General features: G+C 46.2%; 1 protein-coding gene across 1 annotated transcript in view; it reads right to left on the reverse strand.

Moving 5' to 3' along the window:
- Positions 1-24,702, reverse strand: part of LOC118786567 (CUB and sushi domain-containing protein 1-like) — a 159,322-nt gene that overhangs the window by 39,603 nt on the left and 95,017 nt on the right. The window contains exons 15-36 of the mRNA XM_036541696.1: positions 23,869-24,063; positions 23,326-23,464; positions 22,209-22,396; positions 21,024-21,212; positions 20,516-20,632; positions 20,035-20,250; positions 19,183-19,371; positions 16,616-16,785; positions 16,280-16,436; positions 15,666-15,857; positions 14,392-14,518; positions 13,684-13,886; positions 12,062-12,253; positions 10,142-10,280; positions 9,215-9,402; positions 7,121-7,315; positions 6,347-6,463; positions 3,646-3,759; positions 2,314-2,409; positions 1,415-1,618; positions 1,175-1,299; positions 28-124 (exon numbers count right to left, since the gene is read on the reverse strand). Coding sequence (XP_036397589.1) covers positions 28-124; positions 1,175-1,299; positions 1,415-1,618; positions 2,314-2,409; positions 3,646-3,759; positions 6,347-6,463; positions 7,121-7,315; positions 9,215-9,402; positions 10,142-10,280; positions 12,062-12,253; positions 13,684-13,886; positions 14,392-14,518; positions 15,666-15,857; positions 16,280-16,436; positions 16,616-16,785; positions 19,183-19,371; positions 20,035-20,250; positions 20,516-20,632; positions 21,024-21,212; positions 22,209-22,396; positions 23,326-23,464; positions 23,869-24,063 — 3,549 coding nt within the window. The remainder of the gene's footprint in view (positions 1-27; positions 125-1,174; positions 1,300-1,414; positions 1,619-2,313; positions 2,410-3,645; positions 3,760-6,346; positions 6,464-7,120; positions 7,316-9,214; positions 9,403-10,141; positions 10,281-12,061; positions 12,254-13,683; positions 13,887-14,391; positions 14,519-15,665; positions 15,858-16,279; positions 16,437-16,615; positions 16,786-19,182; positions 19,372-20,034; positions 20,251-20,515; positions 20,633-21,023; positions 21,213-22,208; positions 22,397-23,325; positions 23,465-23,868; positions 24,064-24,702) is intronic.

Below are 24,702 nucleotides of genomic sequence, written 5' to 3' on the forward strand. Positions count from 1 at the left end.
TCACAGTAAAGGCAACAGACGGTGTACCTGAGAAGCTTCCCAGTAGGGTGTCTGTGTTGTCACCACCATCAAACACTTCCAGAGAGTCCCAGTTGTGCTCTGTCACAAAGCTGATGACCTGGATCTACAATGGGTAATAATGGGTCATCTTATTACAACTCTGTAACATTTCATTACTGCCCAAATCATCTCATTGCAGCCCTGTGCCATCCCATTACAAACTTAAGCTATCCCAATACAGCCAGAACCATCACATTACAGATTTGCCGCAGTTCCCATCTCCTCAGACAGAGGTTTAGCCAGTCTGCATCATCACTGTCTTTGACTGAGTCTTGTCAGTGAGGTTGTGTCATGTGACCTCTGAGACTGTCTTAAAGGCTCAGATCCCGAGCATGGCCTGTGATATGCTTGAAAGAGGTCATCGTAGAGGTCATTCACAGCTGCGGGGTAAATAAAAACAGCAACATGCAACAGGGAAAAACTCAAAAAACAGTTTAACAGGAAATGACACTACCTGTGTTGGGGAATGGTCCCTTAAATTTTAGTAAACTTCACTTGCAAGCCATTTCATTATTTTAAGGAGGCTTTTTTTTTTTTTACATTTTTAATATTGGATGAAATTGCATTTGACCATTATCAGGACTGTGCAGAGAGCCCTGCTCGCATGAGGAGCAGTATGAAATGACTTTCTCCTCATTCCCCCCGTGCCCCCCACCCCCCCGCCTGTCTTGTCCAATCTATCAACAGCGGGACAATGAGTTTCTGTGCAAAGTAGTGTTTGCTTTCTCAGCTCTCAAACAAACTAAATATTGGCTGGTCACAGACTCATGGTCACAGATTCCAGCTGAAGATCTTCATTTCTCAAGCCCTACACAAACATTTTATCTTTTTTTATGCCTTTCCCACAATCCACTGTAAAAATCAATACACTGCTGAGTCCTTGTGTCAAGCCATCTGGCTCAGTTACAGCTTATCACAGAACTGCTTGGTGTTACCATAAATATCTACCCATACACTGCTCAGAGTTACCCCTCACGATCCACCCTCTCCGTTCAGTGCTACCATACACCACTCACCCTTCTCACTGTTACTATGCATCACCCATTTATTGTCTTATAGATGCAGTCCCTCTTACTCACATATTTATTTACTTAGTTTCAGTTCAAATGTTTACCTGGATACCTGAACCCTCTGGAACTGAAATCTTCCACACGCAGTTCAGGCTGTTCAGGTATGGTTCCGGAAAACCTGGAGACAAGATGGTTCCAGTCCTCTGGGTCAGATTCCCCCCACATGGCACTGCAAGGGAAAGAGGGAGAGAGAGAGAACATCCATCACTGCTGTCAAACATATACACACACACACACACACAGCACACACACCCACTGCAAGAGGTACATGTCATGTGTCGTACCGACACAGGTGGGGACGGAGCTGTTCCACTGGGCCAGCGTGTTGGGGACGGTCTCGCACACGATGGCCCGGGATCCTTGCAGAGCGTACCCCGAGCTGCACTCGAAGCGAACCACAGCGCCCACGGAGAAGTTGTTCCCAATGCGCTTTCCGTTCCGCGGCTCCGGGACAGAGCTGCACTGCGTGGCACTGGTCCTGGGCACCGCTGCACAGGGCAGAGTGGACGAGGGGAGGCATGTGAAGGGGGGTAGGAGTGGAAAAAAGAGAGAAAGAAAGAAGGTGAGGTGGGAAAAACAGCAGTGTGAAAAAACAATATTCCAAAAACATGCTGCATGTACTTTAGGCGTGAGTTTGATCACACATGGGGACAGCTACAGAGTGCAGCAACCAATGGAAGAGGCTGGAGGGAAAAGTAATAATGGGGCTTAATGTCTGATCAGGTGATTTACCATTAGCGTCTGTTTGATAATGCCAATGATTTAGATCAACACAGGATTTAAGGAACCCTAAGAGGAATATTGAGAGCTCATTCATTCCATGAGGTACACTAACAACTGAGAGTTCAGTCAGTCATTCAGAGAGGAACACTGACAGCTAATGAAGGCAGCATGTGCTCCATTGTAGCAGCCCATGTGTTACTGCATGCTTACGCAGACACAGACACAAACACACACAGACACACACACACACATATATTTACATATATATATATATATATATATATATATATATATATATATATATATATATATATATAAATGGTTCTTCAGGATCAGTGCACTAAAACAGCAAATGACTGAACAGCAGACCCAGCATGTAGTGTTTGCTTATGGTGTGATATGTGCTGAGGCTCAGTAAGAAAGAGTAGAGTACTGAAGCGCTTCCTCCAGCTGTTCCCACCTTGGTAGACGAGGTGGAATCCGCGTGCGGTTGCCTTCCCTCTGGAGAGGAAGCGCACCAGGATCTGGTGGGAGGTGGCCAGGGGCAGGGCCTCGCCTGTGCGAGTGAGTACACGGAGGTCAGGGGAGAGCCATTATCAGACGGGAAGAGCCATTATCAGACATTATCATACACTGCATTTATGTATACAGTATCTATCTTAACTATAATTTCTTAGATCTATTGAAAAAAAACTCATATTACATAACTATAAAACATGGGAGAACATAAAAAGAGGTGACATAAACATCAGTTTACCTAATGCAAAGAGCTGTATTATACTGACACATAGGAATGTGACATCGTTGTGTGAGTCTGTAATAGATAGTTGTAGTGAGAACTGCAGTCTGTGAATAGTATTCCCACAGGCCCTCAGCCGATGGCTCATCACAGGACAGCCGAAAGACTGACTCATACAAAACACAGACAGCAGAATCTCCCTGTAATCCCTCAATTTCTCACGTGCGCAATACACATCTCGCCGCATCTGTGCATTATAGCAACCATCTACCATCTCCGCAGACGCTGAGACATTAACACCCCTGATTAATTCAAGAATCTCCGCATATTCACCCCCGTCCTCCACTCCTGTCACTATGATCCGTCAGTAATCCTTCAGCCTGAGACTGACGGTGCTGCGTGCTTTTCTGACCACCATGCCAGTTATAGAGAAAGCTTCCAAACACATCATGAAACTCTCGGATGCACACGACACTGCTGTACCTTGTCAACATCATGCCGACGCTATGCTGGCACCGTGCCAAATATGCCAACGCTATGCCAACATCATGCCAACACCATGCCGCGAATAGCACACTCTTGCTGCTTACACAAGGATGCTGACCCTGCCACTCTCTGGCCGTGCAGCTTGATGGATAGTTGTTATTTCAGCAGTAGGCATGCTGGGTAGTTGTTATATAAGCCTTGATATGTCGGCTAATTGCTATTCAAGGGCATGGTATGCTAGGTAGTTGCTATTCAAGGGCCAGGCATGCGATGCATTTATTACTCCGGTACAAGACATGCTGGGTTCTTAATATTCCTGGATCAGGAATGTTAGCTAGTTAATATTCCAGCACTGGGCTCATGAAAAATGTGAATGTGGATTACGCTGACTTTACGTTGTTCATTGAAATTCCGTGTGGGCGTGTTGGAAGTGTCAGGTGTGTGGGTGTGTCGAGCACGTTTGACATGTTGGTGTGAGGCTTGTTAAGGGTATGGGTGTGTGGGAGCGGGATGGGTGTGACGGGTGTGCGGGCGTTTGGGGCGTGACGGGTGTGTTGGGAGGCTTACCCGAGTGTGCCCCTGACAGAGAGCTGAGGATTCTGTCGTGCTGCGTCGCTCCATCGTACACCTCTACCACATCGTTCAGGGCCGTCTGGAAGAAGGCGAACTGGCCGAACACCACTGTGGGTTTCACAGAGCAAGGTCACGTCAGCGTTACAGCCACATCACAACACCTGGACCTGCATCCACACAGCTCTTCAAACCAAGATCCGCACCCATACAGCGCTTTAAAACAAGATCTGCATCTATACAGGGAATTTTGCTACGATCAGTGGCGGGCAGCACTGAATTCAGAACGCCAAAGATGTTTCTTGTTTTTGTTCCATCCAAGCTCATAATCGCCTAATTGGATCAGTTATTACGCTGAATGTATGCAGTCCAAATGTTGAAATGCTGGAGTGCCTCCAGCACACAGTCACCTGCATTAATTTGGAGGAGTAATGAATCCAATTGTGTGATTAAGGATCACTGAGCACTTGGCAGTGAGAGAAGCGACTCGTCTCAGCCTCTCATGTGCAGAACCTTTGTGGATAACCCACGGTAGCTGGAATTCTACCCAGGAGTTCTAACTAGCTGACGGTACTGTGGGATGATCAGATGACTAGATCCTGACTGGTCAGGATTCTTTGGCAACACTCTTCCTCTTACATTCTGAGATCTGTGACAGCTACCGCTGGGTGTGATGTGTAAACACACTTCCTACAGCACAGTATCCCCATCACTCAGCTAGGGCCTTGAAATCTCATTGGTCAAAAGTAATGATTGTCCCCTTAATGGTTTACTAACCAAGTTGAGCAGCATGCTTGTTCTAGGGCCATCTAAGTACTAACAAAGTGTGCCACTGCTTAGCTTCAAAACAAGGAGTGAATACAGGGAGTATTGTCACAGTAGCTGCTGGTAAGATTTCATTCGCATTTATTATTACAATACGTTGTTGTCATTTAGCTCTTATCCAGAGTGACTTACGTAGGTGACAATTTCACATATTATCCATTTGTACAGCTGGATATTTACTGAGGCAGTTCTGGATTGAGTATCTTGCCCATTGGTACAGCAGCAGGGTTACCAGCCCTACTCCTTACCACTATGTTACACTGCCACTCTATACACAGTGTGTGTGAAGTGATTACATTTCAAGGAAGTGGAAGGGAGTATATTTCAACAACAAGGAGACAAATGTAAATCAAAGCCTCTTTCCTCAGTACGATGACACTGATAAATGTGCTTGACCTCCAGGGTTCACGCGATCTAAAGTTATTTCTAACACCCATCCAGCACAGCGGAAGCTCACTTCTGGTGGTGCTAAAATCATCAGCGTGGAATCGTTCCCCTTTGAGTGTCGTTATTAAAGAGACTCTGACACCGAAACTCAGAGGGGGGGCACGGGTGTTTCATTTCCGCACCGTAGGAGCCTGGGAGACGAAATTAAACACAGGAACATCTAAAACTGCAGATCAATCCCATAATTTCAGGACTCAGTGGAGACCTCAAATTGCAAAGACATGCCCCACATCTTTCAGATCAGGTCCCCTGCACCCAGCAGCCAATGAGAAACCTCAAGAGCTCAAAGACACAGAGTAACAGTCAGAGAGTATGAGGGTGAAGTCCCTTTTCTGTTTCCTCATGGGGTCTCTATATCAGAAATCAGCAGCATTCACACTCCAGGGTTACATTTTAAAGCCAACCCACAGCTGCTCTCTGAAATGAAAAATAATAATAAAAAACTTAGGGAAAGTATACGGTTGGACCAGACATCTGTGGCATTTTCTAGCCACCTTTTTAAGGCTGGTGTGTTCTTTTCATGTCCAACTAAACACTCCCTTTGGGTTTAATTTTCAAATACTTACTGACTTTCTCAAAACTCACCAAACTGATTATTCACCTCTAGTTAGGCATGTGTGTCAAATGACAGTGGGAATAATGAGGTCTGCATTTTACAGTAATTTAAAGAGCCGCTTTAACATCAATCATCAACAGTCTGAGTTAGGAAGAAGACAGGTAAACACCTTACTTTGATCATTTTAATGCGCTTAAGTTCTTAATCTCAGTAAACACAATAGCAGTAAGATATGTAGATATTAAGAACTTTTTCCCATTATTTTAGGACCGCTGGAATATATAATCCCACTTCTTGGTTTGTATTAAAACTGCACACATCTGAAAGAAGAGGAGAAAAAATATATTCGTTGTTCACACCATCACCGATGATGCCCACTGGTAGCTAGCCAGTAGCTATAGCTAAAATGTTGGCAAAAGCCAAAATTTTTTAAAATGAACAAGAGACCGATTTTGTGCTGCATGTCTTGAAGAAAATGAACATTATGAGATGTATAAAAATGATGCAGTGTGGTTCTTACAGCTATAGCTAGCTACTTCACCTGAATAAAAATGATATGGGATGGGGAACAGCCAGGCCAATAGCAATGTTATGCTGCGAAAAATGCCTCTTGCTCCTCTGATTTCCACTCTTTAATCAAATCCTCCACTATTTATATGTGAATGGGTGTACATGGGATATGCCTCTTTGAGCAGAGACATGCAAATGGCTTACTCAAAATATTGCCTCAGTCGTAGTATTGACAATCATCACTTTATTGTCTGCATGTAAACATAGTCAGTGTTAGGATGTGTGAAAGCCTTTCATTCAGATGCAGATCTATCATGAGGAGCTGTTGCTTGGCTGGGTCTTTTGTCCCAGCTTGCTCACCGTAGTCCTTTGGCACGACCACAGAGTAGAGACAGCTCATGCCGCTGGTGTAGTTACCAGGGTAACCAGGCGATAACACAACACCCTCCGGCCCAGAGTACTGCCCACCACAAGGTGCTGAAGAAGAAAGGGGGAGGAAGAGAGACAGAGAGAGAGAGAGGATGAAGGAAAACAAACAGCACACATTTCAGTGTTCCCTTATCTTCCCGACGCTCTTCCTTTTTCTTCTTAAATCGAATCAGGAGGGACATTGCTTGTCTGATTCTTCTGCTAACGGAGATGTAGCGGATATGTTTGTGCGGTACTGAAATTACACCAGCCTAATACTGTCCCCCTGTTCTGGCCTGAGGAGATGGAGATCTGGCCTGGAGCGGAATTTGGCAGGCTACCAGGCACTTACACAAAGACTCTTTTCAAATAATCAGAGCACAGCAGAATGTAAACCAAAACTCTTCTGAAGTGAGGATAAGGATGAGCTTCAAATTTCTGACAGCGGCCAGAGCACACTACTGCCACCAGTGAAACACTCTGATGTTCCCTTTGACGTGAACCCACTCCTTACATCATCATTGTCATTTAGCAGAACACTCTTATCCAGAGGGACTTAAAAAGGTTCCAATTTTCACATGTTATCCATTGATACAGCTGGATATTTCCTGAGGCAATTCTGGCTTAAGTACCTTGCCCAACTGTACAGCAACAGTGCCCCAGCTGGAAATCGCAGCAGCAACCTTTCAGTTACAAACGCTGCTCCTTACCACTACACCGCCTTACCTATGCAGGTGGGTCGTGGTTTGTTCCAGTTTGGCTTTCCATCCCCTCCCATGATGCAGGTGAGAGTGGCGTCCCCGTCGATCACGTAACCGCTGTCGCAGGAGAAGGTGACGGTCGTGCCGAGCTTAAGGTCAGAACCGATGCGCGATCCGTTTCTGACCTCGCCAGGCTCGAAGCAGGACTCTCGCGGGATTTCTATAAAGGAGATAAATACAATATGACAAAGTGCAGTCGTGTGGTAATCCGAGCCCAGGGCTGTAAAAAAACACTGCTTTTACAGCTCTGATTAGAGCTCTGGCTGAAAAACTACTTTTTAAATATCGATCCAAGCGTAGATCTAAAAATATTGATAGAGGCGTATATCTGCTTAACGAGTCCCTTTCTGGTTCAGTATTCTGTATACAGCATGTCTAAACAAAACCCACATGGATGAGAACCAAAAAGTGAACTTGACCAAAAAAACTTGGAAAATACTTTTTTCCAAATTAAAAAAAAAACAAACGATAAATAATAAACAGACAGATTCCCATGCACACATGCTGGTCAGGTTAAAGGGGCAGAGAGCCTTTGGACTGAGCTGGGTACAGATGTACTTTCAGCTAACGAGACAGAACAGTGGACCTGCTTGGCTCATTAGCTCAAGGTCAGAGACATCTAAACTGGCCAGTAATGGAGTGAGTCTGGATCCAGTCATAGCTCTGGGCCCAGCTGATGTTGAGATCTAAACCCCCAGCAGACAGCTCGGTCAGCCGCGGCGTAAACAGCTTCGGGTCACTGGCGGTAAATAGCACTCATCATGGACCTGACTCAATCCGCAGGCGAACTCATGACCGTCATGCTTTCAATGTTCCGACTGACCTGAGATCTGCTTCCTAACTCACCAAAATACACACAGCCTGCTCAGCAGATGCTGTTATGCTGCATTAGCCCACCCTGTGCTCTAATGTTCAGTGTGTGAGTGTGTGTGTGTGTGTGTGTGCGCGCACCTGTTTGGGGAAGGAGGAGAAGTCAAAAGGTGGTTTGATTATTAAGTATGTTTTCGGGGGACGGTTGTTGCCCCTGAGCAGATGAGGTGGCGCGGACCGTCTGGGTCAGAGGACCGATTGCATTGGCGGATGGAGCTCAGGTGTGATGTCCACAGATGTTCCTGTGTTTTGGTTCAGTGTAGTGTGTGCCAATCGGGCCTGTGGGTTTCGGGACCAGGCCTTGCCCCTGACTGGGGCAGCAGAGCTAGAGACTGGAGCTCTCTGTTGTCACGGACCTCCACTATCCCACAATACACTGCTACAGGCACAAAACACACACTAGCACATGGTCTCAAATTGCATAAAACAGTGCTTTAACTTTCACCCTAGCATATAGGCCCACAGTAAACTCTGTTTTAGGAAGGGTTGGGCTGTTCAGGGTTATCTGGGGTTGTCTGGCTGAGTCAAACTTTGAAGAGGAACCTCATAAAAAACAGCCAAAAACACCAGACCTCCTGAATCGACAGATAAAGTGAGAATTAAAGATGGCTGCCTGTGCTGTTGCTCTGAAACTCACTAACAAGACCTGCTCAGCAGGACCATGAATTGCCACGGTTCCCTTTAGCTCACAGAACTGAATTAAAGCGGGTGACCTCCTTTACCCTTTACACATGTGGGTGAACAAATTAGCCAAAGCGAAACATTATTCACTCATATTTAAACACACAGTACCGCTCCCTCATAGTCATGCATAATGTATCGATCCTGCATTACTAAACATATCACTTCCACTAAAACACACCACTCCAGCAAGACATGATATATAACTCCTAAGTCAACAGAGCTGCTCTTTTTAAATCAGCCATACCTTTGCATCTATCTCGGGTCAATGAACTTGGATTAATTAAGTCCCATGTTCAGGTTAATGAACTCTGTCCCATGTTCTTGGATGATTAAACTATACTATAGAAATATTGCGGAAAAAAAACTTCCATCCTTACAGTACCTACCAGAGGGGGATGGCAGATGCAAGTAGAGAGAAAGGGAAGGCACATGTTTCTGTAAGTTCCTCCCTCATCATCCACTATAAAAGGATGAAATGAGGTCCTCTTGCCAGCAGGGAGCATACCGGTATACTGTAGTATGAAGCCGTTGCTGCTGAGGGAGGCGTCGCTGCGGAAGGCCAGGAAAAGCGTATTGGAGCTGCTCTCGATTCGATCCGGGACCTCCGTGCCATAAAAGCTGCCCAGGAGAGGGCTGAGAGAGTCTGGACCGTCGTAGATGTGCAGGAAGTCATAACTGGGCTCCAGACTGAACCTGAGAGGGGGCAGAGCGTGCCGAGTCACCATCTACAAACTCCTGCAGACAGACCATGACCAGCCCTGGGGAATCATCAGAGTCCAGTAACACCTGGAGAAAGCAGTCACAGTCCACTAACACCTGGAGAGAGATGTCGTAATACCTACCGCCAGAGGACACCAGTCATGGTCCATGATCATCTGCAGATAAAGCTCAGTCCTCTAACACTAGCAAAAAGTGTTTTAGTCTACTAACATTGAAAAAAAAACTTCCATGGTTCACTAACACAAGAGAGGAATGTTCATAGTCTACTAATACTTGTGCAGAACTTTCGGACTTCACTATCATCTTCAGACAACATTCATGCTTTATGAACACTAACTGTGGGACATCCATGGTCAACAAACACTTGTGAGAAATGTTCAAGGCTTCCAACCACCTGTACAGACTATTCCTGGTCCGCTCATTAATCTCATAGGGGTCTTACTTCTCCATTCTGTAGCTTTAGGACATCAGCAGTGAGTGCAGGGACGAGCATACATCGAAGAGCGCTGAAGTGCGGATTAAAACTGACAGCTGAACTGTAGATAGGAGCTGGATTCTAATTAAACCTCGGCAATTCCAAACAGAGATGATCCAAACAGAGAAGCCAGAAGCAGATTCTCTGTAGTCCAGCAAACAGCCACCGAAGGGCACAGAAGAACACTGATGGAACCCCAGGATTAATCCATGCAGCCCCTCCCCCAGTTTAACTTACTGGTTGAAGCTGAGCACGATGACATGGTCAGACGCTACTGTGACAGTCCAGTCACACTCTCGGCCGTGAGGATAGGGCTCCGGGTACTCTGGGGACAGGATGAGCCCTCCGGGACCCGTCAGATTACCCCCACACGGTGCTGCAGGGAGGGGAAGAGAGCAGGGACACACTGAGCAAGCAGAAGGAACACAACCTCCTTGAGCAGCTTGTGAATGTCACCGAGGGAACATTTATAGTGAGACACTTTTCAAATATCTTTGGATGAACCATCTACACTTGACAAATATTTTGGAGAGAGAATTTTTTTGGGTTAGAAGGCTGACAGGAAATTTATGAAATTAATGAATGCTTACGGGAGGGATATTTAGAGTGAGAAACACTGTAAAGGGAAAATGTTGATGATGAAACTGTTTATAAACATCTTCGGAGGAAATATTCATACTGAGGCAAATTGAGTGTTTTAGGAAAGTCAACAGTGGGGGAAAACTGACAGTTTTTGGAAGGAACATTTAAAGCGGAGTCTCTCTTTCCCTCCTGTCTCTGGAGTCACCTGGACATCCTGGTTTTGGTTCCAGCCGAGCACCCACTGAAATAATTAAACCCCTAATTAAGCAAGATGCCTACCCACAGCAAATAAACCATGGCTAATTATTTTCATTTAGAGGAAACCAACAAATCCTTTCATAAAGCATTGTTGCTTTCTAAGAAATCATTTTCTTCATTTGGCATTTGATAGTGCAGTCAGTATACTGTACTAACTACAGAATATATAACTATATTCAGCCTTTAATGCATCATACTCAATACTGTACACCAAAGTTTCAATATTATATTTCAATATTTCAATATTTTAAAAGCCTACCCAGGTTATATCAGATTATGTATGGAGAGCTGAGAATTATTTTAGATTCCTACCCTTGCAGAACCATAAAATTAAATTTGTTAGCTATGTTCAATCCTCAATTTAAATTTTCTTCCACAGATTCTTCAGATGTTTTCCTCTCAGAGCTTTTGTTGATAAATAGGTCACGCATTCAATTCAGTCCCGGGGAACTCCAGCAGCAGCTTAATATGTCTGAAGATATGTGTGAAAAATTTCGGCCAATATCCAGATAATGTGTTTGTGTGTGCGCAAATGCAAATTATGTATATATGTGTGTGTGTGTGTGTGTGTGTGTGTGTGTGTGTGTGTGTCTTTTTCAAAATGTGTGATATCTGATTTCTAGTTGAAAACTGAACTGAAACTGAAAATCTCTCCACGTGAGCCAGGCAGAGCAGCACATTAACAGCAGTCAGTTTTCAACATGATTTAAAAAAAAAAGGATGAAAAATGATAATCAATACAGGAAGCGAATGAGTTTACCTTGTTGTTTTAAGATGATCTCACTAATGTGACAGCATTGCTCTGACAATGCACTGTCAGACTTACAGATGATCTGATGTGACTGACAGCATAGACTAGAGTAATTCAGCCCCTGATATACCATGATTTACATGTTCATTAAAGGGCAGTACAGTGAACCAATCAGGAGCTGGCATGAGAACAAAATGAAGACCATGAACACATCCAATGAAAGAAAAACCAAAAATTGCCAAATGAAAAATAATTTTAAAATAAAAATGTAAAAGGGAAAATTGAAGATGCTTACATGAAGAAAAAGCATGAGGTTCTGTGAAGGTCAGGGGATGGGTGGGTATTTACCTGCACAGGCAGGAAGGTCAGAGAATAGGCGGGTGTCTACCTGCACAGGTTGGAAGGTCAGGGGATGGGTATATATTAGGCTTTGTGTGGTTTGTGTGGATGTGTGTGTGTGTGTGTGTGTGTGTGTGTGTTTTTACCTGTGCAGGTGGGAAGGTCAGGGGATGGGTATATATTAGGCTTTGTGTGGTTTGTGTGGATGTGTGTGTGTGTGTTTTTACCTGTGCAGGTGGGAGGGCTAGGTTGCCAGAAGAAGCGGCTATTGATCTCTGTGCAGGTGATCTTGCTTGCCCCCTGCAGGACATATCCAGGATCGCACCGGAAGGTCATGTGATCACCAGGCTCTCTGCTATCTCCGTTGCGCGTGCCATTGGTAGGCATGCCCGGATCATTACAGGAAGTGGCAGTAGCGACTATGGGAAAAGAAACAACACCCACTGAGTAATACCATTCATGGTTTGAAATAATCACACCAGGAAGCGCTCCTTGAGACTTTGAGACTGTTGAGACTTCCTGCTCCAGACAGCACTTCCTCTTCCTGTTGGCACTTCCTGCTCCAAGCTTCACTCTTTGCTCACAGGCCTCAGAGCTCTGCATCAGCACTTACACTCTTTCATTTATTCTACATGGTATCACTTATGATGAAATATCACATATTTAGTCTGGTGCCCAACTGCACCAGTGAAAGATACAGCCAGAAGCACTACAGTCTAGCTGCACCAGCGAAATACAGAGCAGATTTCACACTGTGCCAGGGGCAACGTTTTTCATGTCCTCAACATGGACTTCTGTTGAGCAAATATGCCACTCACAGAAAACGTATCCGGCAAACTCCCAGCATGCATTGTGGGAATCTGTATGGGATGAGCTGCACACAGAGCAATGCGTCCGGAGCATTCCGAAGTTTCCTCACTTAAAGAGACCTTTCCAAACAGAGGAGCTGAGCCATTGATTTAGAATAAAAAAGCCTTCAACCTACAGTTAACACTTCAAAGTAGTTAGCATAATCTAGCACCTCAGACGCGGATGAAGCAAAGCCTTCTTTCCGGTTTGACTCAGCAGGAAGGAAACGCGAACGCAACATGATCCTGGATCAGTCTCGCCTGCTTTGACTGCGCAGCTGAAGGGGCGTGGAAGGCAAAGACACTGAACTGAGATGAAAAGGAGCGGAATCAAAGCGTGGCGGTGGGGAACGGAGAACAGGCGGAGGGAGTAGCCCTGAGACGCGGCGCCCCGTCACACGATCATGGTGGACGGAGCAGCGCCGTCAGGTGCTGAATGCTGATGCCGTATGAGCACCACGGAAACAAGCTTGTCTGGAGCAACGCCACTGTTAAAGGTGCAACTCTGAACAAAGTTTTAGGAAACATCTATCATCCCAAATGACTGAGAACTGAAGGAACTGTGATTCACAGTCTACTACAAAAATAACAAAGTGCCCGGGAAAGCAAGCCTATCAGATGCTGGATTTTAAAAGAGAAAACAGACACCACAAATTGAGAGGTTATAAATTATGGAGGGTGTTTACATGAAGGCTGTTACACTGGGCTGAGGGGGCACTCGGAGTCACTGGCTGAAAGGAGTAAACCCAGGAACAATGCTTGCTTCGTCATACAAAACAAAAACACATTGTTCACACCATCTAGGGCATGCTGGATATGCCTATTAAACCCTTTCCTTGAGTTTCATTTTCGAAATCTAAATTTTACCAGGGAATTCACATCTTCGATGCAAAGATACAAAGATAATGTCAGCATCCAGCTCACGAAGCGAAGGTGGTATAATTCCCAGCCTCCCAACAGCCTTTGTGTGCTGCTAGAAGGAGCAGGGGCCATGTCCTTACCGGAGAACTCCAGCACAAAGCCCTGCTTGCTGGTGAAGAAGTCGGTGGTGAAGTGCACGCTGACGGTGTTGAAGGTGCTGTGGGCGTCAGGGGGAAGGACGGACCCGCTCAGCTCCCGGAGCAGGACCCCGCCCTCCTGAGGCCCGTCCCAAATCCGCAGCACGTCGTGGACCTCCTCCGTGTGGAAGACCAGGAAGTGCAGCCTGGGGTCAGAGAGGGCGAGGCAGAGGCACTCATTGACAGGGGTTTACTCATCCTACATGGCATCGCCTGCCATCTAAGCACACAAGCACTTTGTTACTCTTGCCTGAAACATAAAAATAGGCATATTTCTTTTCTATTTTCTCAGGGGAAGTCTTCCTCAGGATTGCTAGACTCAAATTGCAACTGCAAGTGTCCCTACAGGCAAATACACACTCACATGCACATCTCTCTCTCTCTCTCTTACTCCGCCCCTCCCCTGTATAGTCTCTAAGGGGGTGTAATGCTAGAAGTCATCTTCATCACTTAGTCTCGGTTTCTGCTCTTTCACTCACATCTCTGAGTCAGCGCCCCTCCGCCCCTCCGCCCCTCCGCCCCTCCGCCCCTCCGCCCCTCCATCCTCTCAACCTGTGTGTGAGTGTGTGAGAGAGAGGGTATGCTTGTTTGTGTGTGTGTGTGTGTGTGTGTGTATGTGTGTGTGTGTGTGTGTGTGTTTGCAGTACTTACCCAATTGTGCTTCCAGGCTCTGCCTCGATGGTCCACACACAGTGCAGGTTGTGATCATAAGGTGCTGGGTAACCGGGCGAGAGGATACGCCCTGCGGTCTCCCCCTTAATCTCCCCGCCACACTCCGCTGTGAAAACACAGGCACGCAGGTGGAGAGAGAGGCAGTCAGACAGACAGACATGCAGACAGAAGGAGGGATGGACAGACAGAATATCAGTTTTTACACAGAGCTGGACAGAGAGAGAAACTGTTTGAATACACTCTTCACTCTACCAGTCCAGGATGCCTCTCACAGTCATCTAAGAGCTGTGCTTCTGTGTGAAGCAGCTCACACTCTCTCTAAAAGAATGAGATATGTGTGTCACCACATTTTAACAGAGATGTTTCAGATGTGGCGAAAGTGACACTTCAGCAAGCCACAGTGCAATCCATCTTTTCTCCACTGTCTCAATCCAGTTATGTGCTACAAATCACTCGTCTGTAACCGCTTCTCGGGTGGGAAACATGACAGCTCTAGTCTCACAATTTTAAGGCATTACTCAAAATAAGGAAACAGACACACGTACATGTGCGCACACACACACACACACACACACACACGCGCGCGCACATACACACACACACACACACACACACACACACACACACACATTGATCCAGAGATGGGGAAACTACTGTATATTGTTTTGACTGTAACAGCTGCTGGACTCCCCGCTTTGACTAACTCGCAAACAGCAGGTTTGAGATGGTCTAAAACTGGTTATGCAACCTCCCTGTTACTGTCATTTATATATCTCACCACATGACAGACGGAATTTAAAACAGTGATACTGGGATTAAAATAGAACGGTCTAATTAGCTGTGAATGAAATGTTTGGTGTTGAAGAGAGGATAAAACGTCCAGAAAAGAGCAGGGTTATAATCACCCGGCATGGTGAGCTCTGACCCCAATTATATGACTCTCATTGCTTGGGTCCTCCGACGCAGAGAGAGAGTCAGAACAGAAGAATGACAGGAATAGAAAGAAGAGGACAGCCGTCTGTTCTTATGATGCATAAAGTGTGTATGCGCAAGCCTGAGTGTCTGTGTCTGTGTGGTGCGTGTCAATGTGCGTGTGTACGTATGTACGCAAATGTGGGTGTCCGCGAGTGCGTCCTTCAGACACCCACACAAAAAGGCTGACGAAAAAATGTTGCCAAGCTGCATGCTTCTTTTCAATGATATTTTTTCTGTGTGTGTGTGTGTGGTGGGTGGGGGGGGGGGGGGGTGCCTACCAACACACTGAGGGAGGGGGTTGTTCCAGGCACGTCTCTCCCCTCTCAGGCACGTCAACACCTCACTGCCCCTCAAAGTGTATCCCGCCTCGCAGCTGTACGACACCCTGCTGCCCGCAAAGTGACCCCTGTCCTCTTTCTTGTAGCCGTACTGGGGCACGCCTGGATCCTCACACTTCAACAGCTCAAAACCTGAGAAAGAGAGAGAGAGAGAGAGAGAGACACAGAGAGAGAGAGACAAAGGGGAGAAAGGCATTAGTGACAGTGCTGTTATAGAGACACTCAGTCTTAAAGGATCAAGGGATTAGTGGTGCTGGGCAAGAGAGAGACTCACTGGTGAAGGACCAGGGGATTAGTGGTGCTGGGTAAGAATGCCACTCACTGGTGAAGGATTAGGGGATAAGTAGTGCTGGGTCAGAGAGAGTCACTGGTGAAGGATTAGGGGATAAGTAGTGCTGGGTCAGAGAGAGTCACTGGTGAAGGATTAGGGGATAAGTAGTGCTGGGTCAGAGAGAGTCACTGGTGAAGGGTTAGGGGATAAGTAGTGCTGGGTCAGAGAGACTCACTGGTGAAGGGTTAGGGGATTAGTGGTGCTGGGTAAGAATGAAACTCACTGGTGAAGTGCAGCTGGAAGCCCTTGCTGGTGTTCTCTGCATCGCTGATGAACTCCAGCCACAGGGAACTGGACGTGCTGTTCAGGGTCACGCCCAGCATCTCTCTGGCCGTGAAGACGCCCAGCAGGCGAGCATGGTTATCGCTGCCATCATAGACCTGCACACACATATACACACACATACATCCACAAGCAATTAAACACAAGCACACGCACACACACACATACACACACACAAAGGAGATGGTTCAGTAAGAGCACTGCAGGAAATGGCTATAGTATGGACATACTGTAAATGTCAACGCGAATGTGAGTGTGTGTGTGTGTGACAGCTCACCTTCAGCAAGTCGCCCTCCTGCAGGTGGAAGTCTCTTGCTCGGAGCTGCACCCCGCGGCCTGGCTGTGTTCTGATGGAGTAGATGCATTCATGGTTGTTGCTGTAATAAGCAGGGTAGTTTGGTGACAGCAGGACCCCCTGTCTGCCTGTCACTGAGGAACCACATTCAGCTGCCAAGAGAAGAGGAGCATTTTACACACACAAACATATATATATATACACACACACACACACGCACACGCACACGCACACGCACACGCACACGCACACGCACACGCACACGCACACGCACACGCACACGCACACGCACACTCACACACACACACACACACACACACACACACACACACACACACACACACACACACACATATACATACACATATACATACATCCGTGCGCGCGTACACACACACACACACACACGCACACGCACACACGCGCGTGCGTACACACACACACACACACAGACACACACAAAATACTCCAAAACACACATGCAGGCATGCTTGGCCATGACTCTGAAAACAAATTACAAAAGCAAATGCAATTCCCTGCTTTATCTTCCCAGTAGAGCCTGGCTACAGGAACAGAGCCTCACTAAACCTATACAGCCTATCTATACCTTAAGCAACAGAGCCCAGCTATACAGTACCTTAAAGAACAGAGCTATGCTACACCAACAAGAACAGAGCTCTGCTCCACCTATAAAAACAGAGCTCTATTCCATATTTAAGAGCAAAGCTCTATGAGAACAGAGTTATGCTCCACCCATGAGAACAGAGCTTACTGGGCAATCATACATAGGATCATAGATTGGCTCAATGCCCAGGAGAGTAAAGTGGAAGTCTGGGGGGGAGGGGGCTACCCCATGATTTCATCATGCTAGGGTGGGAGAGAGATGCGGCAGATTACAGGAACAAGGTAAAAAGAGGAGACAAAAGCAGTCTCTGCTGTGCTCCAGACCCACATATGCACCAGTGGATTTATGCTATACTCTCGTCATAACAGAAACGCAACATACAATAGAATCTGGATTTTCCCCTCCATCATATATTAATAACCAAACACACGCCACTTCACGGAGGGACTGCATTCATTTATAAACATCCAGTTCACAGGAGTGTATAGGGAAGTTCTACAGTAATAACATGAAAACAAATCACTGTACCAGCAGCAGTGTGGCATAGCAGCAAGGAGCAGGAATTCTAATGTAAAGGTTGCTAGTTCAATTCCAAGGTGGGCTGGTGCAATTGTGCCCTTAGGCAAGGTGTTTTAACCAAGATTGCCTCAGCTGTACAAAAGTATAGTCTATAAACGTATAGCATGTGAAAAGCTATGTAAGTCACTCTGGATAAGAGTGACTGCGCAGTAAATGTAATATAAATAGCGTCTCTCACTGGAATGGCACATGTGCAGCTAAGGTGGGATCAGTCTGCACCAGGCTTCAGGCAAAAAACACCACATCAAGCTCTGTTTTTAATGGGTTTCTTGTTTTCAGGCAGCTGGTTGAATTGCAGTTCAGGGAAAAAAATGGTTTAGCCCAAATGGGTTTGCCATTGCGATCCAGCTGACAAAAAATGCATACTGTTATGCATATGCCTTGAAAAATCTGTATCTATGACAGAATTATGTATTCAATTCATAATTCTTCATTAAACCACAAAATCACCATGGGCAAAAAAAACAGATAAATGTGCATTCTTAATCTCAGGAGACTGTTATGGAAATCACACTCTTCTATCCCAATGGATTTCAGTACTTATTTATTTAGAAACGGCATGACCTACTTCCAAACAAAAAAATTATTAAATAAATTAAAAAAAGAAGAAACTGAGGACATATGCAGACAGCCATGAGCCAGAAATTGCTGGAAAAAATACATTTATGAAACTTAATTTGTTTGCTTCGGCTGGAATGACAGAATCATAAGGTTAACAAATTATTCCTGAGTCTGGAGCTCAGAGCAATTCGGCTGTTTAATGCTGTGGACAGATACGGCCTGCAAGATATCCCTGGCTTCCCATGGCAGATGTATCACTGCACCACACAGCCTCGGTGTTCATCCATCTCCACAACACTCTGGGGTTCACATTACTGCATTGAGATGAGTGAATGTACACACAGTAAACACATTCTCAAGCCAGGGAAGAGCACGCACGGAGTGTGTTATACACAGCATTTTATACATGCAGAGAGTGTGCCCCTCACACACACACACACACACACACACACACACACACACACACACACACACACACACACACACACACACACACACAGTCTGTTACACACACACACACACACACAGTCTGCTACACACACAGTGTTATGTGCACTCTTAAATGCTGTCCTCTAAGGTGAGATGCACGGGTAGGGTTCCTTTACAGCGCAAGTGGTCGTTAAGTGCTGTGGGTCTCCATGCATGCAAAGAAATGTTTTCAGATCTTGCATTAATGCCCTTTCACTCATTTCTGTCTGCATCCTGAAAAAAGACAAACAAAAGGGAGGGGGACAGGCTAGGGTCGAAGGTCAACCAAGCAAAGTGAAAGCACGGGACCACCTACCAACACACCTTGGCAGAGCCGAGCTCCACACCCGCCGCCGCCCCCCCAGGCACGTGACCCGAGACGGTCCCTCCAGCCGGTAACCTGGGAAACAGGAGAAGATGAGGGAGTCCCCCACCCCGTACTGCAGGCCCTTACGAGTGCTGAAAGGGGGGACGCCAGGATCCTCGCAGGGCTCCAGGTCATATTCTGGTGGAGAGAAGGAGAGAAGGAGGGACAGAGAGAGGGGTAGGGATAAAGGGTGGGTAAGAGGGAGGAAGAGGGAGGGAGATGGACAGGGAGAGAGGGCGAGTAGGAAGGAGGGAGAGAAGGTGGTCAGCAGGGAGGGAGACAGGGAGGGAGAGAGACAGAGAAAAGGAGAGAGCAGGGAGAGAGGATGGGAATGGAGGGAAAGAGGGAGAGAGGGTTGGGGGGGGGGGCGAGGGGAGAGAGAGGCTCTCAATGGGACATCAAGTATGTGAATTAACGCTCTAATTTGACACAGTTGCATGTTACTTTAATTCACACCCACTCAGAGTACATTCTGAATGCCAACAGGGTTTGACATTTTTACACGAAACACAACAAACAAAACAAAATAGATCAGACATTGCGATACCATAAATTAAAAGACCAGAGAGGGTAAATGCAACACTTGACATACTACTGTAATCCCATGCAAATAAATATCACCACTCTTCTCTTTGATTGCACCACGTTGACTAATTGTCAGAGTCAGGTAAGCCTGTATTCACTAAATGTCACGGTTACCAGGCATGTTAGAAAAGATTCATTCATTATTCATCTACTCATCCATCTGCTCATCCATTCATCAGGCGGCAGTCCCGCGGAGGAGGTGGTCACATGACTGACCAGAGAAGGTGATGTTGAAGCCCTCGTAGGAGACAGAGAAGTCGGACAGGAAGCGTATCTGGGCGGTGAAGTTCCCGAAGAGGCCTGCGCTCAGCGGCGGGGGCAGGGAGGAACCCGTCAGGCTCCACAGTGGCTGGGAAAAGCTGCCGTTCTCCGTCACCAGGAGGTAGTCATGAGGGCTCTCCAGGTGGAAGGTGTGGAAGGTGAACTGCACACCTGAGAGAGGGAGGGAGACAGAGAGGAGAAAGAAAGGGAGGGAGGGATAAAGAAAAAGGGAGAGAGAAAGAGAGAGAGAGAGTGAAGGAGAGAGAGAGGCAGGCAGAGGGACGGATGTAAAGGCATAGAGAGAAAGTGATGAGCAGAGAAGGGAGGTAATAAGCAGCTAGTCCAGGTCACAGCGGGATAACAGTGAGCTAGACAGACTGGAACTGTGAAGACTTTACAGCAGCAGGGCAGGGGACAGGGGACAGGGGAGTCTCACCTTTCCCGTGAGATGTCTCGATGGTCCAGGTGCAGTTCAGGTTGTGGGGATAGTAGTCAGGGAAACCAGGGGACAGGATGGTCCCAGAGTTCCGCTGGATATACCCTCCGCATAGAGCTGCAGCACACAGTCATCAATATGCAGGGCTTTCAATAAATTATACGGACTGCGCATCGTGCATAGCTATGTTAATGTGCTAGCACAGCTGTGTGTGTGGTAGTATAGCCATTTGTGCACTGGTACAGGTGTGTGTATGCTAGTGGAGCTGTGTGTGTGCTAGCATAGCCGTATTCTGAATGTGGTACTATGTATGTATGTGTGTGTGTGGAAATACTTTTGCTTAAATTTCTTGTTCAAAGTAAAAAAAAACAAAGAGCGCAGCAGTTGAACTCTGTCTGAACTTAAGTTTTAGAGTAGTCTAGGGACAAATGGAAATCAGATCAAAATCAATAATGAATATCCTAACGGAAATGATTTTCAGAGTTCGGAACAGAGGCGGTGCTGGTACCATCGCAGCTGGGGAGGGGTCGACTCCACTGGAAGTTGGGCTCACACTCCAGAGGGGCCTCGTCACTTAAGGAGTACCCCGGCTCACAGCTGAACGTCACCAGGGCCCCCACGTAGAAGTCATTCTCATGCCTCTGGCCGTTAACGGGGATCCCTGGGTCTATGCAGTGATCGGACTGCAGCTCCACGGCTAGAGAGGTAGGGGAAGATGGAGTTCAGCCATGAAGTGCTCTGGATCACAGCCTTTACAAAGAGGTAATAAGGCAATTGCACCACTCTGGATCACAACCTTTATACAAAATTAATAAGGTAATGTACCACTCTGGATCGCAACCTTTATACAAAGTTAATAAAGTAATACACTGCTCTGGATCACAGCCTTTACAAAGAGGTAATAAGGCAATGCAATACGCTAGATCACAACCTTTACAAATAGGTAATAAAGTAAGGTACTGCTCTGGATTGCAACTTTTATGATGAACTACTATTTAGAATTAATGATTTTTTTTTAATGGTCACTCAGTGTTCTGTATGCCCAATCAACGACAAGAAATCTGGTTTGCAGTGTGTCCTATAGCCTAGAGGAAAAAAAACATATTCAAGTAACATAAACTTCCATACTGGTGCAAACAAACATATGAATGGATACATTGATATGAACATTTTCATGCTCATACACATCTTCAAAGGCCTGGGTAAATTAGTTTGTCTATAATATCATTTGCTGTAAAGACATTCTAGCACATGTTGAAGTGTAGTGATATGGAGCCTGCTTCTGCTTTTTTTAACGGTTATTTTAACGGTGTAGACACCTGTATATGTAGAGGTGCAGTTAGAGGCAATTGATGAGACTCTTTTTCAATTTAATAGTCACTTTAAATAATTGTCCTCTGTCCTCTGTTACTCTTAATAAGCATTTTCAGTTCAACAGGCACTCTAAAGAAGGATCTTCTGTTCTATAATCACACCAAATAAGCATTCTCAGTTCAACAAGCACTCTCAATAACTTCTGTTCTAAAGTCACTTTAAATAACTTCATTTATATATTACTCTAAATAACTGCATTCTGCTCTATCGCCTCCCTCAATATTGGTGTTCTGTTCTGTAGTCACTTTATATGAAAGTGACTCTACAGTCGCTCTAATGAAGCACAATGCCGGTCCCGAGCTCTCGGCGGTCTGCATACTTTCGTAACGGATTCGGAAGCCGGTGTCGGAGTGGCTCTTATCAGTGGAGAACAGCAGGTGCAGGACGTTGGAAGTGCTGATCAGGAACTGGGGCACCTGGGTGCCATGGTAACTGCCAATCAGGGGAGAGGAAGGGAGCTGCCCGTCCCGGATCTCTAGGACGTCGTAGTTGACCTCTGTTCGAAACCTGTGGGGAAGTCACTACCGTCAGGTCAACACAACATGCACTGGCAGTAGGCCAACAGCTGAAGTCAGCTGGGGGGAAAATGGCTCAGCAGAAAACACATGTAAAATTATGTACAAACAGTAGCTAAAAAGCACTATAGCAGACAATGCAAAAATGAATTGGCAATCCAAAATATACAGCATGCATTTGTTTGCTCTTAGATTACACAGTGTCTTCATATGCAAAGTCTTGGGACCAATGATGCAATGCTTTGTACATGCTTGTGTTATGTCTGTTTATACTCCAGCAGCGTGTTCCTCAGAGCCGGTTCTGTCCCTTACACATTATTAACAATCACTGGATAAACCATGCAGACCAGAGGAGGAGAGGGAGCAACAGGAACAGAGTCAAAATGAAAGCCATTAAATGGAGCAGAAAGCAATGTTTTATTGATGCCAGAAAAAAATCAAAGAGTAGCAACCATTCCTACGGTGTTTATTTTTCATGGGGTTTAGACCTGAGAATACAGGAATTCAGAGAAACTGATTCCGTTCAGTATCAAAACCATGGGGGCACTCTGTGACACTACTGCCCTGTAACAATGAGCCAGCCTGCCTTTTCCTCCTACTCCAGCTGCACGTTTGTGTGTGTGTGTGTGTGTGTGTGTGTGTGTGTATGTTTGTGTGTGTGTGGTTTTCTTAGGCAAGGACACACGTACAACTCCTGTAGGAAGGCAGCTGAACAAACAGGTGTTGCATAAAAAAGTCAATAAATGTTAGTCCCCCTATATTTGTAAAAGTGCAAATGCTTCACAAATGCAGTTAATACTGTTGCATTGAGCTTTAAAACAGAGGCATTGAGACAGATGGACAGGCATAGGGAATCGTTTTCTTCAGCCATGGCCTCCTGGCCATTAGCTACAGAGGAACACTGACAAGCAGCTGACTCACTTATCAAAGATGATCTTGATGGGGTTCCCGAGCGGACCTAAGATGACCCACTCGCAGTTCAGCGCCTCTTTGTAGAGCTCGGGCCACCCTGGGGAGAGGATGACCCCGCTAGAGGCCTTCAGGGTCCCACCACAGGGAGCTGAGGGGGGCAAAAAAGAGACTCACAATCCTCAAACCACGCCACTACACAATCCACAAACCATCTCACTACTCGCTACAAAATCCACAAACTACACAACAATCACTACACAATACACTGCACTACACAAACTGCCTGACTACACATCACTACACAATTCACAAACTGCCTCACTATATAAAACCATGTCACTACACAATCAACAAACTACCTCATTACACAAACCACCTGACCACACAAACCACATCACTACACAATCTACAAACCTCTTCAAAACACAACACACAAACCACACCACTACGCCAACTATAAACAACCTCAATACCCAATACGCAAACTGTGCCACAACCACAAACCACCTGGCTACACACTCCACTGCACTGTGCAAACGGTCCCGCTCTCACCCTCGCAGCGTGGCACAGTGCTGTCCCACACCACGCTCCCCTCCTTCAGCACGCAGGAGATGGTCAGGGAGCCCTGCGTCCTCACGAATCCCTCCTCGCACTCGAAGGACACAGAGCTGCCCAGCTGCAGCCTCTCGCCCCTGCGGCGGGCGTTGACCGGCACCCCGGGGTCTGGGCACTCATTGTGCCGGAATGCTGTAGGGAGAGATGCAAAGGATCGTGGGAAAAATGGGAGCGAGACACAGGGAAGGGGTGGGATGGGGGTGTTAAGGACGTAGTAAGGGTATGCAGGGATAGAAGAGAGCACAGAACAATTACATTAATGGTTGCTTACATGATGTATAGTTTTATTTTGTCTTTTTTTTCCATGAATACCATGACTAGTTTACAGAAAATACATTCAGGAGTATATTGGTAGCACTGTAGCAGAAAACATCCAAAAACACAAAGAAATATGAACAATCACAACATTAGCTGGGTAAACTAGAAAATGTACACTGTTGTTTTTTTTTTTTGTTTGTTTATTCCTGCTTATTATTTTGGGCACGTTCCTTCACTGATCATCTTCATATTGATTTGTTGGGCTCTGAACATTTTTTTAAACGATTTCCAAGCTCAAGGAGGCAGACTGCACATTCAAGGAGGCAGACTGCACATTGATGGAGAGGCGTGTGGGTGCAGACAAGCCGCAGTCTGTATTAGTGTACAGGCATCAGCTGGAGAAACCGGGTACAGTGGTCAGGATTAGCATACTAGCTGGTACAGTGGTGGTCGGTGTTGGTGTACTACCTGGTACAGCAGCAGTCAGTGTTAGTGTAATTCCCGGCACAGTAG

This window comes from Megalops cyprinoides, chromosome 12 (assembly GCF_013368585.1).
Source record: "Megalops cyprinoides isolate fMegCyp1 chromosome 12, fMegCyp1.pri, whole genome shotgun sequence".
Lineage (NCBI taxonomy): Eukaryota > Metazoa > Chordata > Actinopteri > Elopiformes > Megalopidae > Megalops > Megalops cyprinoides.